This window comes from Dromiciops gliroides, chromosome 4 (assembly GCF_019393635.1).
Source record: "Dromiciops gliroides isolate mDroGli1 chromosome 4, mDroGli1.pri, whole genome shotgun sequence".
Lineage (NCBI taxonomy): Eukaryota > Metazoa > Chordata > Mammalia > Microbiotheria > Microbiotheriidae > Dromiciops > Dromiciops gliroides.
In genome coordinates this window covers 355,839,127-355,863,829 of record NC_057864.1, presented here as the reverse complement: position 1 = coordinate 355,863,829, position 24,703 = coordinate 355,839,127, and the positions used below count along the sequence as shown (strand labels likewise).

At 37.3% G+C, this 24,703-nt stretch overlaps 1 protein-coding gene across 2 annotated transcripts in view; it reads right to left on the bottom strand.

Moving 5' to 3' along the window:
* Window positions 1-2,009: 2,009 nt before the first annotated feature.
* The window catches only part of HSF2 (heat shock transcription factor 2), a 44,607-nt gene continuing 21,913 nt past the window's right edge, over window positions 2,010-24,703 (bottom strand). The window contains exons 7-13 of one of the 2 annotated variants that reach the window (XM_043962478.1): window positions 24,434-24,521; window positions 23,190-23,338; window positions 22,317-22,571; window positions 19,957-20,062; window positions 9,616-9,669; window positions 6,912-6,996; window positions 2,010-3,000 (exon numbers count right to left, since the gene is read on the bottom strand). In XM_043962478.1, coding sequence (XP_043818413.1) covers window positions 2,708-3,000; window positions 6,912-6,996; window positions 9,616-9,669; window positions 19,957-20,062; window positions 22,317-22,571; window positions 23,190-23,338; window positions 24,434-24,521 — 1,030 coding nt within the window. In that variant the 3' untranslated portion in view covers window positions 2,010-2,707. The remainder of the gene's footprint in view (window positions 3,001-6,911; window positions 6,997-9,615; window positions 9,670-19,956; window positions 20,063-22,316; window positions 22,572-23,189; window positions 23,339-24,433; window positions 24,522-24,703) is intronic. The other variant, XM_043962479.1, reaches the window with a different exon arrangement.

Sequence of the window (24,703 nt, the reverse complement as noted above, 5' to 3'; positions counted from 1 at the left end):
AAAGCTTAATAAGTTCCCAGCTATCCAGTTTGAAACTGCAATTTTTTTAAAAAGCAGCTAACTACATTAATTACTACCTTGAGGAACTAAATATGAATAGGAAATAGGAAAAAATAAAGCTATTGGATAACAAATGTGGTCAGTGGAATGATGTAGTTAAGAGATACCAAACTATATTATTCAAAAGATCTGAACCTCCCCTCCTCAAACCACTTCCCAATTAAGTCATGTTTCTCCAAGCCTTAGTTTCTTCTGTAATGTTTAGATTTAAGGTCCCATATATTTCTGATATTCTATGATTCTCTACAACACTGAAGATATATACATATACATATATATAAAACACACACACATTTGTGGGGCAATGAGAGTTAATTGACTTGCCCAGGGTCACAACACCTAGTAAGTATCAAGTGTCTAAGGCTGGATCTGAACTTAGGTCCTCCTGAATCCAGGGCTGGTGCCCTATCCACTGTGCCACCTAGTTGCCCCTGAAGATATATTTAGCAGGTAAAAGAATCTTAGCAAAAAATACGTAACAGAAATCTTGCAGAGTTTACTTAAGTGCTACCTAAGGTAGAATGCAAATTAGGAGAAAATGTCTTTTTGGAATCTTTGTTTAAATCAACAACCCAAAAATCCAACAGACCCCACTTGTTTTCTCATTCCCCAATGGCTACTTTAGAAAATTCATAGCAATAAGCAACTTCTGTATATTTCAAAAACAACAGTAGCATTAAAGTAAATTCATTAAGGTAGCATGGTGTAGTGAATGGAGGGGGCCTTAAAGCTAGGAAAGACTCAGGTTCAAGTCCAGTCTCTTAACACAGTCTCTCTGTGCATTAGGCAGCCAAGACTGTAAATTGCAGAGAAGCTACAGACCTGCACTGGTAGAATTTTGCTCAGCTCTAAGTTCTTTGTACAAAGGGAGTCAGGTCCAGTACCTAACCAATTAAAATTGTTTTCTCCCTATTTTCTTAGAAACTGACAAGTCGTTTGGCAAAAACCAGAGGAATCTTAATTTCTTAAGAGGTCTGACATATAGTCTAATATTAGGTCTTTACTAAATGTAAGGAAGGTATTGTGGGAGATATAAAGATAGGTAAAATTGGTTATTTTATTGAGCAAAGGATTTACGAAAGAATAATGTGCCATTTCTGTAACAGTCATGCCCTTCACCTTAGACCTCATCAAAAGTAGGAGCTTCTACTAATGGTGAAATGCATGGGATCCACTGCCCTAGACACTGGCAACCCAAGGTGTGAATGATGGTGTCCCTAAGTGCATTTACCATAGCAATGAGGAATTAGATTACGGCATAAGGCAATATTAAAGCTTGACCAACTGTGGCAAGTACTACACACTTGAGTTGCAGAAAGACCTGGTTGTACTTACCTGAGAAAGCATTTATAAATGCTTAAAGCAGAGTGTGTGAGCTGTTACTAAACCTCATGTAAGCTCCTTGAAGGCTACCACACTGTCTTTTCATGCCTAGACAGAGTACCTCTATACATCTGCATTGTATTATTAACCTTTATAAAACTCTAGCAAAGAAGAAATGGTGAATTGACATATATGTTTGAATATTCAAGAGAAGCTACACACACACACACACACACACACACACACACACGGAATTTAACAACAGAAACATTCTACACATGTAGCCGATGTTATGGTAACCATAACATTAATGAAGATTATTACTTTCCCAATTCTTTGCCTCATTTATATAAGACTAACTTATAAATTAAAACCTCCATGCTACTTACTATATGCTGAAATGCAAAAACAGTAAGGGACAAGGAAAAAGCACATAGTTAAAAAAAAAAAGTTCAAGTAGAATTCTTTAGAATCTACTAGTGTCATGGTTAGCCCCTCCCCCCTTTTTAAGAAACCACACACAAAAAAAGACAGCAAAGCAGAAATGAGACCTAAATATCTACTATATTTATTTTTACTTTAGTATGACTTAAAAAAAGAGAAGAAAAAAACTCAAAACACAAGCAAACTGAAAAACATTTTTATTTGACATTCCAGTCCAACTCAGTGGGCAGAGATGATCTCCACTACCTAAACTAGACTGGGAAGGTTTTAGGGGCAGGAGAAAATCATGCCCAGTTCACTATTCTTGTGTGATGTAGAGGAATACATCTCAGAACCAAGGGAGGCCAATGAAATTCTACTAAATCCAGGCACTTTATGTTCCCAGTTTTGAAAAGCCAAGTGAAAAAATTTTAATAAAAGTTAACTGCAACAGAGAAAGCATTCATAATACCATCTTCAGCACTAGTGTGTTACTTACATTCAACGCAGTCAGATAGCATCAAACAAGTAAAACAAATTACAACAAACAAATGAAGGTTTTAATTAGATCAGGGCGATGGGAAAATACATAAAAACAAAAATCAACGTATTCCACTGCAATTGGGAAAGAATGGCAATTGGAATCCAAATGAAGGATCTGCCAATGGTATTCAGGAAGTCTCATAGAACTACACAGCTGAGTAACATCTGAAAGCATTGCAAGAGTGATCAGTGTGTGGTTACAGACTTGGGGAGGTCACAGGGAAGGTGCTTTAGATTCCACAGTATCTGAAAACACAAAACAAAGCCATTTCCAAAACCAAAGAGTACCAAATGATACTTTCAATAAATAGTTCATCATTTTGATGAATATATACAGAGAGTCCGCCTTCTCAGGGATTCAGTTATCTAAGAGTGGCATGTCACTGTCCAGTGGTGGGGCAGGGGCAAGTTCACATAAATAGAACAGCGTGGCTTCACTAGCTTCCGCTTCCGTCAAGGGTTCCAGTCGAACAAGCTTACTTTGGGTTGGTTCCGGATCCAGGCTAGTATCCAGAAGCTCATCAACCTCTAGGGGTTTGTCTAAAGAAGATGCAGCTTCTGAAGTTGCACTCCCATTTTCTACTGTAGAGGATGGGTTCCCATCAAGAAATGCAAGGAGAGGAAAAGCTGTGTACTGGATGAGCTGCTTATCTAAAAAGAGGGACACAATATTCTCAAGATTAATTTATGCAAAACCAAAGGGAAAACAAAGAAGCTACACAATTAAGAAATAGAATGGGCAGTAGAATCCAGGTCTTTTGCCTATTTTACCACTCTACTTCTCAGTGAGGTTATTGATACAATGATGCCAATCTCTATGGGGAAAAATAATAACAAATCCCTACATAATCCTAGTTTCTACAGACCAATCCAGAGACCATAGAACATTATTCTACCTTTAAGAGGAAAAAGAATCTAAGAAAAGAGGCAGTTTAACTGTCACTTAGAGATTTAACTGCCATGATCAAAGAAACTGTATGAGGTATAGAGAAAGGACTAAAGGGACTTCTTTCCGGAGAGACTTTGAGTTCACCATCCTTGAAAAAGGCTGAAAAGATATTTCCTGAGAAAATGTGATTACCATCCTGAGAAATGATGGGGTTCTTGTTTCAAAGCTAAGAAGTCTGGAGTTCAAATTAATGGGTAGAAGCACCACTGGTTGTTATCTTCCTCACTCTGATATGCTTTTGAAATATTTAAATTTGTTGTTATTCAGTCGTTTCTAACTCTTCATGACTGCATTTGGGGTTTTCTTGGCAAAAGATATTGGAGCTGTTTGCCATTTCCTTCTCCAGCTCACTTAATAGATGAAACTGAGGCAAATATAGTTAGGTGCAGGGTCATACAGATAGTGTCTGAGGACAGATTTGAACTCAAGAAGATGAGTCTTCCAGTTCAGGCCCAAGCCCAACATTCTATCCTTTATGGCATAGTTAAATATCTTTGCATTATTTGTTACACTATTAATAAACCACACAGCCATTAGCATTTATATTTCTTTAAAAGCAGAGCATCTTAAACTCATCATGTCCAAAATGAATTCATTATGTCCTCCCTACCCACCAAATCCTCCCCTTTTCCTAACTTGCTCATTACTGTTCAGTATACCACCATTCATCCAGTCAACTTGGCTCTCTACCTAGGTGTCATCCTCAACTCCTCACTCACCCTCCATATCCAATCAGTTGACAAGTCCCAGAATTTCTATCTTTGTAACATCTCTTGTATGTTCTTCTTTCTCTCCTTTGATACAGCAACCACCTCATCACTTCATGCTTGGACTATTGTAACAGTTTTCTGGTTGGTCTACCTGCCTTAAGTCTCTCTCCCCACTCCAGTCTATCTTCCATCCAACTGTCAAAATACTCCTAAAACAAAAGGCTGACCCTATCACACCTCCCTCCCCTCCATTCAATAAATTCTGGCAGCTCCCTACTACTCTAGGAACAAAGTTAAGATCCTCTGTTTGGCTTTTGAAGCCCTTTGTAACCTCGCCCCTTCCTACCTTTCTAGTTTTCTTGCACTTTAACTCTACCAACCTCCTCTATGTATTTTGCCACCCCATGACAATAGCCTCCCTGAAGTTCGTGGAACAAGAGACTCCATCTCCAGATGTCATACATTTTCTCTATGCCTGGAATTCTCTCCCTCATCTCTGCTCCTAGATACCTTGGCTTCCTTCTCGGAAGCAAGTCCCACCTTCTGCAAAGAAGCCTTTCCTGATCTCTCTGAATGCTAATGTCCTCCTTCTGTCCAGTATCTCTAATTTATCCTGTATATATCTTTTTAAAAATTTTTACTATTAAAAACATTTTTATTTAAAGTTTTGAATTCCAAATTCTATCCCTTCTTCCTGAAGCACTAAGCAATCAGATAGATGGTGCAGACACGTGCATTCAAACATATCCATATTAGTCATTTTGTGTAAGACTCGAATAAAAGAAAAAAATGAAAGTGAAAAATAGCATGCTTCTGTCTGTATTGAATTAATATCAGCTTTCTCTGGAGGTGTATAGTCTAGTTCATCATTAGTCCTTTAGGATTGTCTTGGATCATTGTATTGCTGAGAATAGCTAAGTCATTCACAGTTCTTCACTGAATATTGTTGTTACTATGTACAACGTTCTCCTGGTTCTGTGCACTTCACTATGCATCAGTTCATGGAAGTCCTTGCAGGTTTTTCTGAATCATCCTGCTTGTCATTTCTAATAGCCCAATAATATTCTATCACAATCACATCCTATGCTGTGTTCAGCCATTCCCCAACTGATGGACATCTCCTTGATTTCCAATTCTTAGCCACTACAAAAAGAGCTGCTATAAATATTTTGTACAAATATATCCTATATTTAAGTTGTTTGCACATAGTTGTTTGCATGTTGTCTTCCTCATCAGTCTGTTAAGCTCCTTAAGAGCAGGAATGGTCTTTTGCTTTTCTTTATATCCTTATCACTTAGCAAAGTGCCTGGTACACAGTGGGTGTTTAAAAACTCCTCTCAAATGTTAAGGGCTAAAATTCTAGCTAGTCTGTCTAAAATATCTAATGAGTGGTCGCCAATAAATTATAAGCTTTAGCAAGAGTTAGACTTTTAAGCATTTATTAAGGAAAAGAAGAATTTGGTAAAGAGAGAGAGAAAGGCCTAGATTCCTATCTATTAAAGGGAGAGCACATTTCTAGCTCCGCTCTCCACCAGAGTCCAAAGGAAAGAGCGTGAGAGCGAGTGCCAGTCTCTTCCTTCCTCCTCCCACTAGCCCGCGTCACTTCCTGACGCCGGGTCTTGCCCTCAAAGACCTTCGCTTCATGGGCAGAACAGAACAGTAAGTATCCAGCAGGTGGCGTCATTCCAATCGTTACACAAAGTAATCTAAATTCTATGTAAATGTCATACTATGTTCCATGTTTGGAATACCCTCCCTCAGCCCCCTAGCTTGATTTCCTGAAATCCTAACCATCCTTTAGCAGAGGTATCAAAATGGGCTCACTACACTTGGACTGCTGCCTGAACCAGATTAAAATGTAATTAGGAAATATTTAACAAGATAAGTAAAAATAAAATAGAATACAGATAATATTAATACATGTTTTTTTAAGTCAGTATGTGGTCAGAGAACCTTATGTACAGTTTAGTGGTTCCCATTTCTATTTGAGTTTGATACCACAACTTTAAGACCACCTGGAGAGGCAGTGTGGTAAAGGGAAAAGAGTGCTGGGTTTCTTGTTGGAAAGCCTGAAGACATTCTGCCTTTGCCACTTGTAAGGGGGCAGCTAGGTGGCACAGAGGAAAGAGCACTGGCCTTAAAGTTGAGAGGACCCAAGTTCAAATCTCACCTCAGCTACTTATTAGCTGTGTGAACTGGGGCAAGTCACCTAACCCCAATTGTCTTAAACATCTGGGGCTATCTCCCATCATCTTGATAACATATCTTGCTAGTGGACCCATATGACTCCTGAGGAGAAAGTAAGGCTGGTGACTTTGCATTGTCCTTCCTCACTTAAATCCAATTCAGAGTAAGTCATGACAGGTGTCATGGTCCTCTTTGAGAACAAAGGACAAATAACAATAACAAGCCACTTGTTACCTGTGTGACCCTATGAAAGTCATGTCAACTTTCTGGCCCTCAGTTTCATCATTTATAAAACCAGGGGTCTGAAGTCCCTTATAGTTCTAGAGCTTCAATTCCTCCCCACTCCAGTGAATGAAACCTTTTCTAAGCTTTGGACTCTTTATAAAGCTCTGATGTACCTCTCTCAATTCACTTACCTTTGTCTTGTATTTTACATCTCTCATATGATATAAAAGTGCTAGAGAATGCTAATATCTGACATGGCATACGACTTATTTTTCTGTGTAGTGTTCTCAAGAAAAGTATCTATTAATGCTGCTTATGGCTGTCACTGTTAGTTGATTTTGCATAATTAAGGGAAGATTGGCCAGGAAAGAGGGTAGAGCTTATCAATGTGAGGATTACTGAGAATTGACTGTGGTACAAAAAAAACTCCAAACCCTAACAGTAGCAACTAAAGCTAAAAAATACCTCAATGTTGTATCTTACATACATACCTGATTTAGACTTAGAATTTTTTATATCTTCTGAAGTTGGCTGAACTTCATTATTCTTATTCGTTTCTGAGCCTTTATTTTCCATCTGGGGAAAAAATCCAACATAGTCAAATATTACACAAGTATCTTTTTCAGTTCTTAAAAACTTACCTATACATCAAGTGTTGATACAGAACATTGCAAATATCAATCATGGAATGTTAAGTGCTGGAAGGGACCTGACAGCTAACAAAGGTCTCAACTCTTCATTGTACATACAGGTGAGGAATATGAAGATGGAGATATAGTTCCTGCCTCAATTGAGCTTACAATCTAGTCAGAGAGGGAAGAGACATGCCAGTAACATTAACACACAGTATACTGTAAGGCCAAAAAGGAAGATCAAAAGAAGGGGCTACCTAAAGGAAGGAAACATCATTTCTAGATGGGAAGGGAGGTAAGGAGGAAAAACTAGGAAAAGCTTCAAAAGAGCTAACAATGAACTGGACCTAAAGGGTAGACAGGAGTTTAATGAAATATAGATTTAGTGGAGGGGCCATCTTAGGATGTAGGAAAATAATTATTAATGACCAATATCATGGGGAACTCCAGCTCCCCTTTTGTATTAAATGCTGCCAGCCAGACTTGCAGTTCTCCTCAAGACCACACCCAGATAGAAGTAAGCATTCTGGCTCAGTATATCTCACAGATATTTTATATAAAATATATGCTACATATTTTATAACATGCTATATTTATAATGCATAAATATATTATATATTATAAATTTATAATATATTTTCTATATATGTGTATACATGTATGTTTGAGTATGTATATGCATATATAAGAGAATGAACTAGTTTCTTGGTATTCAACTTTGACAAAGAGGCAATAGTAGGTGGTTCTGTGAAGACCCAGACAGCCAATAAATTGTACACATACATGCCAACACTCAAAAATAATACACAATAAGAATTACTTTAGTATGCTTGCCCCTCATCCCATGACCATTAAGTGCTAGAATAAAAATAAATAAAAACCAAAATAAAATAAACAAATAAGTTGGAATACATATAAATTTTCAGAGGGTGGATTTGTTTATTTTAAAACTTAAAAGCATATGTCCTAAAACAAATTAAGAGTATAAAAACCAAGATGAGGGGAATTTTTGCCTACCTGATAGCATGGTGCAAAACCCATCAAATTTGGAATTTAAAGATATGAATTCAAATATGGCTGCATTACTTATGACTCCTGTGACATTTGGGAAGTCTGTTTTTCTCTCTGGGCCCCAATTTCCTCATGTGCACAATGAGCAGCTTACTAGATGGTATTTCTTAGGTCCCTTATGCTCTAAAATCCTATGAACCTTAGAGTATTATCTGAGACTAGCTTTCTCTATTTTACCTAGGCTGGAAGCAGAGAGGCCCACTCATGGGCCTGACCCCAATGTTAATTGGCATGGGGACTTTAATCTTCTCCATTCTGTTTCCTCACCCCGTTTCCAGGGATTCATTATATTGGTGCTAGACTTAGTGAGTACAACCAATTAACTTTAGTCCTACTGCAGCACAGAACTCCTAAATTAAAGCAATCCACCAGTCTCTGCCTCCTTCAGTTGTAGGAACTTACAGGCATATGCCATCACACCAGAATTCTTATGACTATATGATAATTACAAATCATCCTTATCTGGTCATTAAAGCAGGTCACTCAAAAACTTCTATTTGATAATACTTTGTCAGCTCAAAAGGAGTTACTGTATTAAAAAGTTAATTTCTTTGAATAGTCTACAATTCTGATTTCATTAATTTAAACTTGCTACACCTCCCTATTAGTCCAAATTATTGACATTTTCACATGTACTATTAGGAAATTTAGCATAGCAATAAAATAAATTATCATGGGAACACAGTTTTCAGAAAAATTACAGTAAAACTATATTACTTATCAGCCACACTTACATCGTGCTATAAGATTACAAAGCACTTTCCTACCAACAACTCTGTGAAATAGTGTGAGTATTATCAGTTTACAGATGAGTAAACTGAGGATCAGAGATAATAAGTTTCTTGTCAACAGTCACTCAGATATCAGGTGCTGGAGCCAAGTCGTCTGACTCATTACCTCTCTACCAACTTGTTTAGAAATATGGAAGGCAAAGATTTACATCTATAGTAGTATACTTGTCATTATTATTTCAATGATCCTCTTTCAAAGTCCCAACTCTAATTAGGAGACTGTCCAATATCCAACTACATTTTTACACTAATTATTTATCACATAAATTCCAAGAAACAATCATCACTAAAACTTTTAACTTCAATACCTCCATTAGATCTATTATATTTTATTAGAAAAAAAAAAGCTTTTGTTTAGTGATAGGAAAAGTCTTAGTGCTTTCTAGTTATCAGGATATTATTTCAGATTTTTTTTTTTAACAGCTATTGGTCCTGAGGGGGGGGGGAAATATATATATATATATATATATATATATATATATATATATATATATATATATATATATATATATATATATATATATATATATATATTTTGCTGGGCAATGGGGGTTAAGTGACTTGCCCAGGGTCACACAGCTATTAAGTGTCTAGTGTCTGAGGCTGAATTTGAACTCAGGTCCTCCTGAATCCAGGGCCGGTGCTTTATCCACTGCGCCACCTAGCTGCCCCGGTCCTGAGCAATATTAACTAAAACTTACTTTTGTATTACTGATGTAATCTGTGGGGTTCATCTGCACAGAGCTAGTGAAAAGCTGAAAGACCAAATGAGACATTGTAAGTTTAATAAAGTATTCAAAAATATTATGTTTACTATTTTCAAAAAGTCACAATAGGCAGAGGTCTTGTCAGATAAAGAGATGTGACCCTACACCAGAAGTGCACAGGCAGAAATATCATCTGGAGAAAATTTTGAGATGAGAAGGAAAAAAGAGAAAAAGGTAAAACAAAGAAAGCCATACACCAGATGGAACTTCTTTGCTATATGTCTTATGAATTTTGCTTCCTATTGTTTCATAATTCTCTTCAGGTTCTACGGGCACAGGGAGGCAATCTGGGGGGCACCTAAGACAAATAATGCTGATGTTCCATCACTCTTAAACTTATTCCTTTCTCTTCTACCCTCCAACTTAACTTCTATTCTCGCTCTGGATTTTTCTCTCCTTATTTAAATGACATTAACCTGTCCCCCTAGGTTGCAATCAGGACTAAAATAGTACTGTTTGGAGCACTTAGTAGCTCCAAAGAGGTTTTGACTGGAGAGGCTGAAAACCTCTGCTCCAAGAAAATGGTACGAAGACTATAGTGAAAAAGTAACATTTGATTCCAATCACAAATATACTGACAAGATTTATTCATTTCACAAAGCATTTGATATTAAAACAATTAAAGAAGAAAAAAAGCTGCACATGTGAGAGTCCTAGGCATACAAGACAGAGCAAGATTCATGTGGGAGGGAACAGGAAGAGAGGAAAGTCAGTTTGGATTTGAACAGGGACAGAATTATGAAAACAGACAAAGGGATAGAAATGGAAATGACAGGTTTTAGGGATAGCAAGGAGACCAGTTAGTTGAACCAGAAGGTTTGAGTTGATAAATACTGACTGGTTAAAAAAAAAAAAGGGGGACCAGAACTTTATTTTTGTATGGCCATAGGAAAGTTCTGTGCACAGCGCAAGCTCAGGAAAAGGGTCAGATCATGTCCCCTTGAGTGACCAAGGGAAAATTACATTATTTCCTCTACAACTATATCCTGGAAGCAATATGGAGTTAATAGAAGTATCAGAGTAGACAAATTCAGAGTAAAAATTGGTGCTTTAGGAAGAAGAATACTGTAATGGTCAATCAATCAATAAACAATTATTAAGTACCTAATATGTGACAGGTACTATACTGAGTGACAGGGATACAGAGAAAGGCAAAAGATTTACAAGGAGCTCACAGTGTAACAAGGAAGACAACATGCAAACAACTGCACAAGAAAAGCGATATAGAGGCTACACTGGAAATAACAGAAGAAAGGAACTGGAATTATAGAAGATTGGGAAAGGTTTTCAGTAGAAAGAGTGTTTTAACTAGGACCTGAAGGAAACTAGGAAGTGAAGAAGTAGAACTGGGAGGTGGGAGTGAGGGTGAAGAAAAGAATTCTAGGCATGAAGATAGTAAGCGAGAATGCTGGATTTGGGAGATGGAGTGTTTTGTGCAAGCAACAGCAGGAAGGCCAATGTCATTGGATCAGAGAGAGAGACAGAGACAGAGTGTGAGTGTGTGTGTGCGTGCGTGTGTGTGTGTGTGTGTGTGTGTGTGTGTGTGTAGTGGACCAAGAATAGTAGGGGTGGGACTAAAGAGGTATAAGAAGACTTGAAAGCAGGACAGGAAAGTTAAGTTATGAAGGTTTTTAAACTCCAAACAGAAGATTTTATATGTGATCTTGGAGGTGCTAGGGAATCAGTGGAGGTTATCAAGCAAGAGAGAAGCTGGTGCGGGGGGAGAAGGGGATGGAAATATGCTTAGACCCAGACTTTAGAAAGGTCACTCCGACAGCTGAGTAGAGGACAGACTGCAGAGGGGAGGAGATACATGAGGCAGGAAGACCGAGCAGTAAGCTATTACAAATAGCTTGTATGAGGTGATGAGGGCCTGTGCTAAGATGGTGGGAGTGTCAGAGAAGAGAAGGGGGGGGGGGGGTGTATGTGAGAGATGTTACAAAGGCAAATGGACAAGCTTGGCAACAAGTTAAATATGGGACATAGGGGAGGTGTAAGAGAGTGAGAAGAACTGAGGATGACCTAAGCTGCCAACTTGGGTAACTGCAAAGATGATGGTACCCTCAACAGCAATAAGGAAGCCAGAGAAAGGGAAGGTTTTGTGGGGGAAAGATAAATTCTGTTTGGGACATGTTGAGTTTAAGCCGTCCATGGAACATTGAATTGGAGATGCCCAACAGGTACAAGACTGGAGGTCGGCAAGGAGATTAGCAAGTAGAGAATCATGAGCAAAGAAAAGACAACTGAATTATGGGTGCTTATGACATCACCAAGTGAAATACTCTAGAGGGAGAAGAGAAGAGAGTCACACTGTCCTGTGGGATACCTGTGGTTAGTAGGTATGAACTGGATGAAGATTCAACAAAGGAGACTGAAAAGGAACAATCATATATGTGGCAGAAGAACAGGAGAAGGTAGTATCTTGAAAATCTAGAGAGAAGAGAGTATCAAAGAGAAGATGGTGATCAATAATGGCTCTAGTGAGGTTAAGAAGGACAAGGAGTGGGAGAGGACTATTAGAGCAATTTCATTGTAATGATGATGTTCAGAAGTGAGATTTCACAGAGTTAAGATGAAAGTGAGGAAAAGAAATGGAGACCCCTACTGGAAATGGCTTTTTCAAGGATGTAGCCAGAGAGAGAGAAAGAGATGGGATGGATATGTCAGGTGAGGTTTTCTGAGGATGGAAGAAAGCAGGAGCATGTTTGTAGGTAGCAGAAAAACATTCAGAAGACAGGGAAAGATTCAGGTGAGAGTTGGTATAATAGGGGAATGCAGATTAAAAACCATTAACATTTAGTTTTATAATCCACTATTTTCCTCACAATAATACAATGAAGTATGTAATGCAAGTATTATTAGCCCACTGGACAGGTGAAAACAGGCTCAAGGATACTAAAAGATTTTCCCTGTGGTAGTAACTTAATCAACTGTCAGAGTCAGGTCTTGAACCCAAATCTGATTCTAAACTTATTGTCCCTCCCCCCACCACTACAACAGGCAGTAGTAATAAGAATCTTCAATAAAGTGATGGCAGTGGGAAAAGAAAAAAAATGATTCGTTACATTTTTAAAGATAATCCACAAGAGTTGGTGACTCATTGACTAAAGATGATGAAGGATGAAGTCAAAGACAACATCAAAACAGTAAGAAGTCAGGGGAACTTTGCTTAAGCTCCCTCAGTGATTCAGAAATTATATCCAGCCCTCTTCCCTGCCCTATCAAAAAGAAAATAATTAGAAATATAAAAATAAACATCACCAGGAAAAAAGGATACATTTTTTATAGAGCTATTATTGACTATTGAAAAATACTGACTTGCTACCCCAGAGTCTCAGGACCTATACTTACTACTGACATTTCTCATCCAAGTGAACTATCTCACCCACAAGATCCCAGACTGGGGGGCAGGGAAAGGGAATTTTATTATCTCCCATCTCCCTACTAATTTGAAGTTAAAGGGCCCTTGTAGGCCAACTAGATCCAGAGCCATCTTAAGGGATGTCACTTAGCATGAAGGTCCCATAGAGTTAAGAGAAGTCTCCTCGCCAATCTAAGTCCATGAAGTCACTCCTGTTCCCCACTCTCAATACCAGACCTGAGTTGAAAGAAGTCCCCATCCTTTGCTCAATATTCCCCTCAGATAATCTTGAAAAAAATGATCCCTAAATGCTTTTAAAATTGTCATACTGCCTTCATCCCAAATTAATTCTGTGTGGATCTGGCAAAGTCCAGTTGATCTTCTTCTACGTTCAGCTTACGTGCCATTTCCACTTTCCATATAATCTATATAGTTCAATTACTAACGATGAAGCCAGAACTCTGTAGAATACACTGGCAAATATGTTCCTTTCACATCTATTTGTCATTCTCCTAGAATCACAAATAAATGCTCTTACAATGATCTGGATTAGTTTCTTCACACACCAAGTTTTCAACAGCCTCATTTCCCCCTTTCTACTTTTCATCATTTCATTAGGCGATACTGCTTATAGTCTTCCATCATCATAATTCCATCAGGTACCTAACGTTTTGCAAATGAGTTTGTGCCAGTGGTGTGCTGGAACCAGCTCGTACCAGCTTGTAAGAGTTGATTGTTAAATTTTCAGTGTGAACTTATCCACCTGAGAAATCAACAAATACTAAAAAATCAGGACTCAAGTTACTGCTTTGTTATCTAATCTAAAGAAAGTGATGGAGAAAACGCTCTTAATGCAAATTAAACATAATGCATGTGTATATACACAGAGAGAGAGAGAGAGAGAGAGAGAGAGAAGGAGGGAGGGAGGGGGAGGGGGAGAGAGAGAATGAGAGCCAGAGAGCTCCCCATGCCACTCCACTGAGTCAACTAGAGAAGATGTCAATCTGCACCGGTAAAAGAAGTTTCCTCAATGAAAGTTTTCTCTACCAATTAAGTAACAGGTCCGGACCAATAACAACAACTAATATCTAAAGTATATAGAAAAGTGACATAAATGAAGACCAAAAGCTGTCAAAGGATATGAACAGTTTTCAAAATGAGAATTGAAAACTATTAATAACTACATGTAACAATGTTCAAAACTTCTAATGAGAAGAATACAAATGAAAACAACTCAGGCTTCATCTTACACCAATATTGCAAATATGACAAAAGATGGATATCATCAATTTTGGAAAGGCTGTGGGAAGAGAGACATCCTAGTACACTGCGGGTATAACTGCAAAACTGTTCCAAACTTTCCGTAAAACAATTTGAAGTTTTGTAAGAAAAGTTAGCAAATGGTTCATAACGTCTAACTCAGCAACACCACTACTGGGCATGCATTCTAAAGAAGTCAATGACAGAAAAGACCCATATATGCCAAAATATTCTTAAGAACACTTTCTGTAGTAGTAGCCAGAAGCTGAAAAGAACATGAGTACTTACTGATTAAGAAAACCTAAACTGTGGTATATCAATGTAACAGAATATTCTTGCATAAAAGAAATTATGAAAATGAGGAATTCAGAGTAACATGGAAGATTTTGTATGTGTGAAAGGGAGAATAACAGGGAAATGATTGGTTATGGTATAAACAACAAAAAGCATCACTAATTTTTAAAGGAGAAGCAGGTTACATAAGAGTGGGTGCCCATTTGAAAAAAACCAACACAAAACCCCCTCCAACCTTTTGTGTGTTACATGGGTTGTCATGGCCCAAAGAATTTCTTACCTAATGGTCATCTTCCAGGTGATAAGCATTACTATACTTAGCTAGGCTGTTGCTTGGAATTCAGATAGTTTCTTAGTAGATTCATACTCAAGTTTTGGGGTTATTTATCGTCTTTTTTCCAGATTAAAAAAAAAAAGTAAAAGGTCAGAGTTTGAGTTCCACTAGCATAGCCTCCACCCAGGATTAGCTCCAAACAACAAAGGGGCCTCAGATTAAAAGTTATACATATGAAAGAAAAAAAAAGTTATACACATGGCTAGGAAGATGATGCAGCCCAAAAAGCTACACGAGGCTACATAAATAAAAGCAGTCCTTACAGAATGAGGAAAGAACACATCTTGAAAACTGTGTTCAGTTCTAGGCATCGTATCTTAAGAAGTACACAGAACTTATTTGTACAAAAATATTTAAGCACCTCTTTTTGTGGTGGTTAAGAATTGGAAATCAAAGGAATGCCCATCAGTTAGGAAATGGCTGAACAAGCTGTCGTATATGATGGTTATGGGATATTATTGTGCTATAAGAAATGACCAACAGGATGATTTCAGAAAGGCCTGAAAAGACTTGTATGAACTGATGTATAGTGAAGAGAACAGAACCAAGAGAACACTGTGCAGAAACAGCAATAATGTTTGATGAATTGTGAAAGACTTAATTGTTCTGAACAATTAAAAATAAAAAAAGTTTGTGTTAGGGGCCAACGAAGTCCCCCTTTCACTGTTCGAGCAAAGCTCATAGACAGGCCTCCCCCTTCCAGAAAATATGCACTGATTCTTAGTTAGCCCTTGATAAGAGGGCTGTAAACCACAATGATCCTTTCTAGATGCAGATGCATTTGCTGGGCACCAAGGATGATGCATTTGCATAGGCACCAAGGAAACTTCAAAGGACAGAAATATGCTCTTCACCATAGAGAAGGCCAACATGGCCCAAGGTCTACGTGACCTACTGTGGAACATTAACGAACCAATCCCCTCATCCTATTCTTTTGGCGCAAACTTCACACAAAGACCTTCCTTTTGCTTACCTCAAGTATAAATATGTCAATACTGTCCAAATAAACTTTGCCTTTTGCCTCCACCTGAGTGCATGGGGCCCTTCCAATCCCATCCTATATCTCTGTGTCTTTTTTCCTTAACATCTTACCTGTAGCAGCGCTGAACCTCTTCTGGCAGCCCCCCGGATCCGAAACTGTCAAGTTTGTAAACTTAAAAATAAAAAAGTAGTACACTGAAAAACTGGGGCACATCCAGAGGAGAAAAGAACTAGATAAGGAAGAGAAAATTCAAAACCATACCATCATGGCTTTTTGGCCTGGCAAAATGGCTTATGAGAGATATAATAACTGTGTTCATCCAAAAGGCTGTCAAATATAATAGGAATTAGGATTTCTGCTTAGCCCCATCAAACAGAATTAGAAGCACTACGCTAAAAGGTACAGAAATTTTCTAACAACTAAAACTATCCAAAAATGGAATGTGCTACCTTTATGAATGTGTCCATTTTATAAAACTAAAGTTTATAAAGTAGAGGTTGGATGATCACTTGTCACGGATACCACCAACTAGGGATTCTTTTGCTGGTATGGACAAAAATCTAGATGACCTTTGCTGTGCTACAGAGTATCATAGGGAGCTAGAAAAAAAAACAAAAAGATCATCTAGTTCAATCCTCTCATTTTACAAATGAGGAAATTGAGGTCCTAGGAGGTTAAGTGACTTGTCCAAGATCAAACAGATAGAAAACAGAGATAGAGATATGAACTCAGCTCCTCTGATTCCAGAGTCAGCACTCTTTCCCCTATATACAGTATCTCCCATGTATAGTTTGAATCATTATCATAGAGGTTAATACCATATTGGTGGAAATACAGGCTGCACCCTTAAAATGAAATCTTTACCCTGTTATGTAGATGTGCCTCTAACACATACAGGCTGTATTCAGGTTATATTTTAATCTTGATTTGGGAAAATGTACAACTTTCACTTGAATTAATATCATAGGTTAAAGCTGTGACAGAAAAATGCAGTTCACTAAGGAAGAAAATGTAGAGAACTAGGAAAATGACTGTTCCTAGGAAATATTAACTGTCAGCTAGAGTGTAAGAGAACAAAAAACCAGCAAAGGCAGCAATAAAGTGGTTAAGTAAGAGAAAAATCAGGAAAGAACAGTATCACAAAAGCCAACAAGGCCAAATGATTCAGAAATCAAGTTAGAAATGAGACAAAGCCAATGGATATGATAAGAAAACTATGAGAAAAGCAGGCTAGAGGGAGATTAAACCATACTACATACAATTATGGAGGGAATAATAATTAGTCTATAGACCAAAGACTTATGAAATTCTTTCTGCAAAGAAAGAAAAAAATTAGAACAGTAGCTAAATAATGTAATAAAACGGATTTCTCTTTTTCCAAAATAATGGAGATCCATGCATGTCCAAAGATATACAGAAAAGTAGCAGTATAGAAATATTAAGAGGGAAAGATGTAGGAGTAAGATTCTTCAGGATTGTGAAAGATGGAGACCTTGGGGAAAGAATAAGATGTAGGAATACTCTACTGGCTACCTGAGCTCTGATTTTTTATTGAAGTTAACAATTGTTCCCTTGGTGTAGATATTAGTATGCATACCTTATATATATCTTTGATCTTAGGTCAATTCACTTTGGCAGGTAAGGCTAAGAATTAACTTCTATATAGAACTGAACTAATAATATGGAAATATAGTATCTGCCTGGTTAATACTCAACAGCTGTACAGTTTAGTTCTATAAAGCATCAGATCTGTACAGGGTATCTAAAGATCAGATTTTCAGCATCTAAAAGAGCTGACTTGAAGAATTTCTCTGCTAAGACTGGCAAGAGTTTATTAAATGTGTGTTACATCTTGCCACTACCCTAGCAGGAAGACACACTGAATTCAAGCCTAAGGAACCAGTTTATTTGTTGCTGTTTTTCTTTTCTTAACTCACTGTTTTCCCCATAATGTCATGAGGCTAAATTACTCAACCCTGAGTTACAAAAACTTCTGTATTTACATCCTGTACATTTGTACATCTAGTTAATTTATGTTAGATTTTTGTATGCTGCCTTAATGTTCTCACATGACAGTGGAATACCAAAATTTGTAAGTCATCCTAAGATTTGAGAATTGTAATGCTCAACGTATATGTCATTGTGTAAAGAAAAATAAAAGTGCTGCAAGTAAACTGAAAACAAACAAACAAATAAATAAATAAGATGTAAGCCTTAAAGAATCAAACCACAGGCTATTAGTACTAGTAAGAGAATCAATTCTAACCCTCTTATTTCATTTATTAGGAAACTGAGGCTGAGTAAGACTGGTTCCGTTATATAATCAATTAGTAGTAGAGAAACAGGAAGGAGGAGAAAGGGAGAGATGCTGGTAGATGACAATGCTCATGTGAGAAGGCCCTATCTCATTAATGGAAGCAAAATCATCAGCTAAGAATGAAAATGCTTTGTTTTAAGGGGTGAAAACTAGAAAACCACAGTAAAGAATGTACATGGGCATCCACATGAGAACAGAAGTACTGATGATGCAGCATTCTAGGACAAACTTCAGAATTTAGAGCTTCCCAAATATGCAAGTTTTGTTATTCTCCAGTAGCATTCTATTTATTTATTTGTTTGTTTGTTTTTTGGCAGGGCAATGAGGGTTAAGTGACTTGCCCAGAGTCACACAGCTAGTAAGAGTCAAGTGTCTGAGGCTGGATTTGAACTCAGGTCCTCCCGAATCCAAGGCCAGTGCTTTATTCACTGCACCACCTAGCTGCCCCCTCCAGTAGCATTCTAGAATGTGGCCATTTGGATAGGAAGCTGATATAAATGGACACACCGATATTTGTATCATCCATAAGGATGCTAAAGCTATGAAGAATGACAAGCAAAGCCTGAAGTAAAGAGAAAAAAAAATCATGTGCAGGTACAGAAGTCACTCAGAACAATAAAAGTGGACCCTTTGACTGACAGCAATGATTCTCTAGAGATGGTGTTCACGTCAAATGTCAAAGACTTTGAAAAGAAGAAGAGGGAAGAAAAGAAGCAGATAAAGAGTGGCAAAATGACTGTCTGGAACTAATACTGGAGCAAAGAACAAGTGGACCTTGCCCTCCCACTGAAGACTAAGGTGTATGGAGAACAGCATTTGATTAGAAAGGCCAGCTGGGAAGGTAGTGTCAAGTTTCATTTGTAGAGAAAGAGTTGAAGAGATGAGAAAAATTATTTAGCATCAAAGACAGATTTGCCCACAGTGGTAGAGAGGGTCAAAGGCGGAAGATCTGAGAGCTTGGATAAAGTGTGCACAAATGGATGTATGGGTAAAAAAGAAAGAAGGAACACAAACAGAACTTAACACAAGGACAGAGTTAAAAATTAAGACTCCTGGTCAAAAAAATGTTAGAAATCAGTCATCTGTGGAGAGGTAGAAAGGGAGGGGGAAGACAACAGGCCTCAAGATGTGCTGAGTAATCACAACAGACTTTTAAAGTCAACTTTTCATTTAAAAAGTAGCATTTACACACACACCCTTTCCTGGTTGGTCAGGGCCCCTAATTATTTTTGTTCTTTTCACATTAAGTTCAGACAAGATCCATATTTAACAGTATTATTAAAGTTCAAATGCTGACACTGAAGGATTAAACTCAGCTGCTATTCCAGGAACACCCTGATCTAAAAGTCCTGAACACACTGATAGAGTCTGTAGGCTTCCTTTTAAAGCCTACCATCAGAATTTTTATGTTTATTTGTTGTTGGTTTTTTTTGGGGGGGGGGAGGGCAGGGCAATGAGGGTTAAGTGACTTGCCCAGGGTCACACAGCTAGTTAAGTGTCAAGTGTCTGAGGCCGGATTTGAACTCAGGTACTCCTGAATCCAGGACTGGTGATTTATCTACTACACCACCTAGCTGCCCCCGATCAGAATTTTTAAAAGAAGGAAAAGCCAATTAGGAAACAATAACAAGGAAAACACACTCACTCCAAACTATTTTAATTTATATTCATAGCTTTGAGAAATCAACAAATATATCTGAAGAGGAAAGAGTATACAAAACACTTACGTCCACCAGCAGATCTGGGTCTATGCTAAACTGTCTTCCCGAAAGCATGGCTTGGAAGTCTTCTAAACTGCAATCAATACTGTCAAGATAATCCAACAGCTCAACCCTGGAGAAAGAATAAGAATGAAATATTTTTATCTTCTGAGATGTGTGTCTATGTGTTTAAAATGATTTTTGACACCCCACAACAACCTGGCTAGGTAAAAGTAGTATTTCCAGCAGCATATCAAACTGTAGATTTCAATAAAAAGAAATTAAAATAGACTGTTTGATTAAATATTAGAATATTAATTTGAAATGCTCTAATTCATCTTTTCTCTTGATTTTTCTTCTTATCTTTTCTGTGAAATGACCACATCAAGTCTTTTCATTTATTTATTTATTTATTTATTTTTTAGTGAGGCAATTGGGGTTAAGTGACTTGCCCAGGGTCACACAGCTAGTAAGTGTTAAGTGTCTGAGACCAGATTTGAACTCAGGTACTCCTGAATCCAGGGCCGGTGCTCTATCCACTGCGCCACCTAGCCGCCCCAATTGTGCTACTTTTAAAACCTTTCCACTGTACTTTTTTTTTTCTTTTTCTTTTTCTTTTTTTTTTGGGGGGGGGAGGTTGGGCAGTGAGGATTAAGTGACTTGCCCAAGGTCACACAGCTAGTGTTAAGTTTCTGAGGCCGGATTTGAACTCAGGTCCTCCTGACTCCAAGGCCAGTGCTCTATCCACAGCGCCACCCAGCTGCCCCTCTCACTGTTCTCTTAAGCATGTTCCATCTTCTGAATGAATAAGGAAACAAAGTTATGATCTTCCAAGAATATGAATTTATTAAGAAATATATGCCAATTGCCTAACAAAGTGTGACCAGAATGCTTCACCTAAGGACTGGACTCAAATACATGGGGAGATAGACTTTTATACATTAAAAATAATCAAATAAGGTGAATTAAAAGGAAACAGTAAAACATTAGATAATCTGATTTCTAACTGAATAAAAGATTAGAAGCTTTCCAAGCTGAGAGGGGGAGATTGAACAGGTGCAATTCCCTGAATTCAGAAATTAAGGTATCCCACTCCCAAAAGCATCTGTAAGCAATCAAAAAAACATGGAAACAATAGCTGTGGAAAATCCACGCCACATCCAAATGAGGAAGGTTGTCAGCTTTATCATAAAAGTTTTGTTTATTCCAGAATTAAATCACCATTCAGAAATCCAAAACCAGAAGGTAACTGAAAAGAATCAAATATATAAATTGTTCTTTAAGTGGAAAAAACCCAAGCTAGTGAAGACCACAAAAGAACATGAAAAGAACAAGATAGAAAACATTATTCAAGAGTCAAGACATATATTTACCTTAACTAAAAAAAAAGAATTGGTGATGTGGGTGAGGGAGGGTTAGTAAACCAGAAATTAGAAACTTTAAGTATTTTTTCAGAAGTTGTAGAAAACTCAAATATGAAAATCACATATGTGTCAGGAGGCAAGAAACAAATCACAAAACTTAGGATGGTGGATTTAGCTACAGAAGATGGTTATCTAGTTGTAACGATTGGAATGATGCCACCTGCTGGAGACTTACTGTAGAAGAGTTCTGCCCATGAAGTGAAGGTCTTTGAGGGCAAGACCAGGAGTCTTTTCTTTGGCATCAGGAAGTGACGCCAGCTAGTGGGAGGAGGAAGGAAGAGACTGGCGCTCAGTCTCGGGCTTTTTCCTTTGGACTCTGGTGGAGAGCAGAGCTAGAAATGTGCTCTCCCTTTAATAGATAGGAATCTAGGCCTTTCTCTCTCTTTACCAAATTCTTATTCTCCTTAATAAATGCTTAAAAGTCTAACTCTTGCTAAAGCTTATAGTTTATTGGCGACCACTCATTAGATATTTTAGAGAGACTAGCTAGAATTTTAGCCCTTAACATAGTGTAATATGCCCATTTTAAATTAGGAAACTGAAGGTGAGAGAGGGTATCTTGCCTGAAGTCACACTAATATTAAGAGTCAAAGCTATGATTTGAACCCTGGTACTCGGACTCCAAGTTTACTATTCTTTCTACCTGTTTTCTGTTGAGGCGCTCTCTCTCTCTCTCTCTCTCACACACACACACACACTGATAAAAAAGAAAATATTTAGCGTTTACAAGCATACCTTCAGAAGAAACCATAATTAAGCAGACCAAAGAAGGATTTAGCAAACTGGACAGAAATATTATTCAGTGAATAAGTCAATTTCCCAGGGATTGAAGAAAAAAAAAAAAACTGAAGGGGTAGAAATGAAATAAGCAGAAATCGACCGGGTAAAAGAGTTAAGTACAAAAACAGAGTAATAATTTCATTCACCAAGCTCAAAATTAGTATTCAAAATTAAATCACTCACTTTCCTAAAAGATTGATGTTTTCATTCAGGATAGAATCCATCATAGAGACAGGATCTTCTGAAGTCAGATTAGATGAGTTGTTTACCTGGACAGCACTAGGCATGAGAGAGCTGCCACTCTCACGAACAGAACTCACATGGTCACTGGCTGGAACACTGGCTGGTTCACTACTTTTGTCCCCACCCTGAATAACAGCAGCATAATCATCCTCATTGTCATCTTCTACAATGACAATATCAGGGTACTGACTACAGCTATGCCATGGATAGGAGAGAAAAGAAAGAAGTAGTTACATTCTTTCCCCTAAAGTTCCTATGCCTAGTTGTAAATTTCTGGATATTTAACATTGCTAGAATACAGACTTTAGATTTAAAAACCACAGAGAACACAGTGATGCAAGATGCTATTAGAAAAAGGGCCTATAGTCTAGAATAAAATTATTAAATCATCCTAACAGTTTTTCTTTCTTATGCCACTGTAAAGACCTGTGAGTTTTTGATGGTTCAGTAATACTCACCACTGATGCATGTATAAAATTATCTACAATTTAGGAGTAGACGACAGCTGCTATAAGCTCAGAAGTTATGAAATTTACTTATAGTCACCAAGCAAGGAAGTGTCAAGACTAGAGTCTAAAACTAGAGTCTGGAGTCTTGTCACCAGAACCCATCAGCTAATCCAAGTGAGTTTTGCTTTAAACTTTTTTTTTAAACGAATATAGATTTCAAATCTTCGCTGAATAGCCCTACAGAGCAGTTACTATGATAAACTAATGAAACTCTATTATCAGCTGATTTGGGTTTAATAGGTATTCCTTGAATAACAAGTCCTATGAAATTGTCCTCTAACACTTATTTTCAGAATCTTCTTACTTTGAAGTGTCAGATGTAGCATCCTCATTGGTTTCAGGAGTAACTGGAGCATTTTCTTCATCTATATTATCATCAGTGACATCATAAATAATGATGTCCTCTGAAATCTGCTCCCTTGGTTTTAAACCCTCTGTCCTACTATGTGGAACCTATGAAATTGGAAAAGAAAATATGTCTAAGAGCAAGGTTCCAATTTCTAAATCAACTACTGCACCAATAATTAGAAATCAAAAGTTCCATTACTGTGCAGTAAGAAATGACAACTGTGAGAAAATTCAGAGAAACATGGGAAGATGTATATAAGCTCATGTATAGTGAAGTAAGCAGAACTAAGATGACAGTATACACGACGACAATAAGGTAATTACAATTTAAATAAAAAGATCACTATAAAAATGAAGCGATATTCTGAGTAACTAAAAAACCAATTATGGTCCCCAGAGAACAGTAAATTAAACATATCTCCTTCCCTCATCTCTACCTATCCCTATCTGTACCAAGAGGTAGAGAGGTGGTTAAATTTTATATACTTTAACAGATAAATCATTGTAAAATGTATTTTTGCTTAATTGTTTTTATTATGAGATGATTCAATTTGATGGAAGGGGATTTCCACAAAGGACTGATTTAAAAAACAGAAAGAAGTCAAAAGTTTCATTTATTATGTGTGTTGAGATGGCTGGGAGCTGGGGTGATGGTTACCATTCTATGATCAAATGCAAAATCCATTAAAAAAAATAATCAGGCATAGTCTGCCAGGAGAGGTAAAGTAAATGAATGAGTAAATATCACTAGATGGTGGCATTAGAAATTTCCATTGTAGTTATTTTACTACATATGCCAAAGTAGGGGCTGCATCTAATTAGGTAGAACTATATAAGGACACCTCATTTTGATGTTAGAATTCCTAATATCTAATCTTAACTCACTTCATGCGGTCACTACTAATAAAGAGGAATAATTCTAAATATTCTGCATGTTACATTTTAAGTAGTAATTCCAATTCCAAGGGGTATTTTTAATACACACAATTCAGTATAAAGAGAGTGGAGTTCCTGCCCTCACAGAGCTCATAGTTTCATGATGCTGACTAACTAGTTTAAAAGTGACTGTACTAGAAGATTTAAGGCATAAAAATAAAATAGGTGTTTATTAATAAGCCTTAATTAGAAGAACTAAAAGTAGAACCATTAATACTGCTTTCAACAATATTATATTGTCACAGGATTTAAAAGAAAAGTTACTTTGTGGTGATGGTTATTGGCTGGTTCTTTGACAATGTGCTGAAATCGATTTGTCTTTGGAGATCCATTAGTATTTAAAAGTAGAGGCCTGAAACATCAGAAAAAAAATTCACATATTTAGTTAGACATACAAAAAAGTAAGGGCTGGGTTTCTCTTGTTAAACCGTTTTTCTAATAATCTTGTTTTATGGCACTATAAAAAGATAATATTTTCCAAACAAATTAGTAGTGACTTAGTCAAATGTTTACAAAGCAACTATGAATTAAATT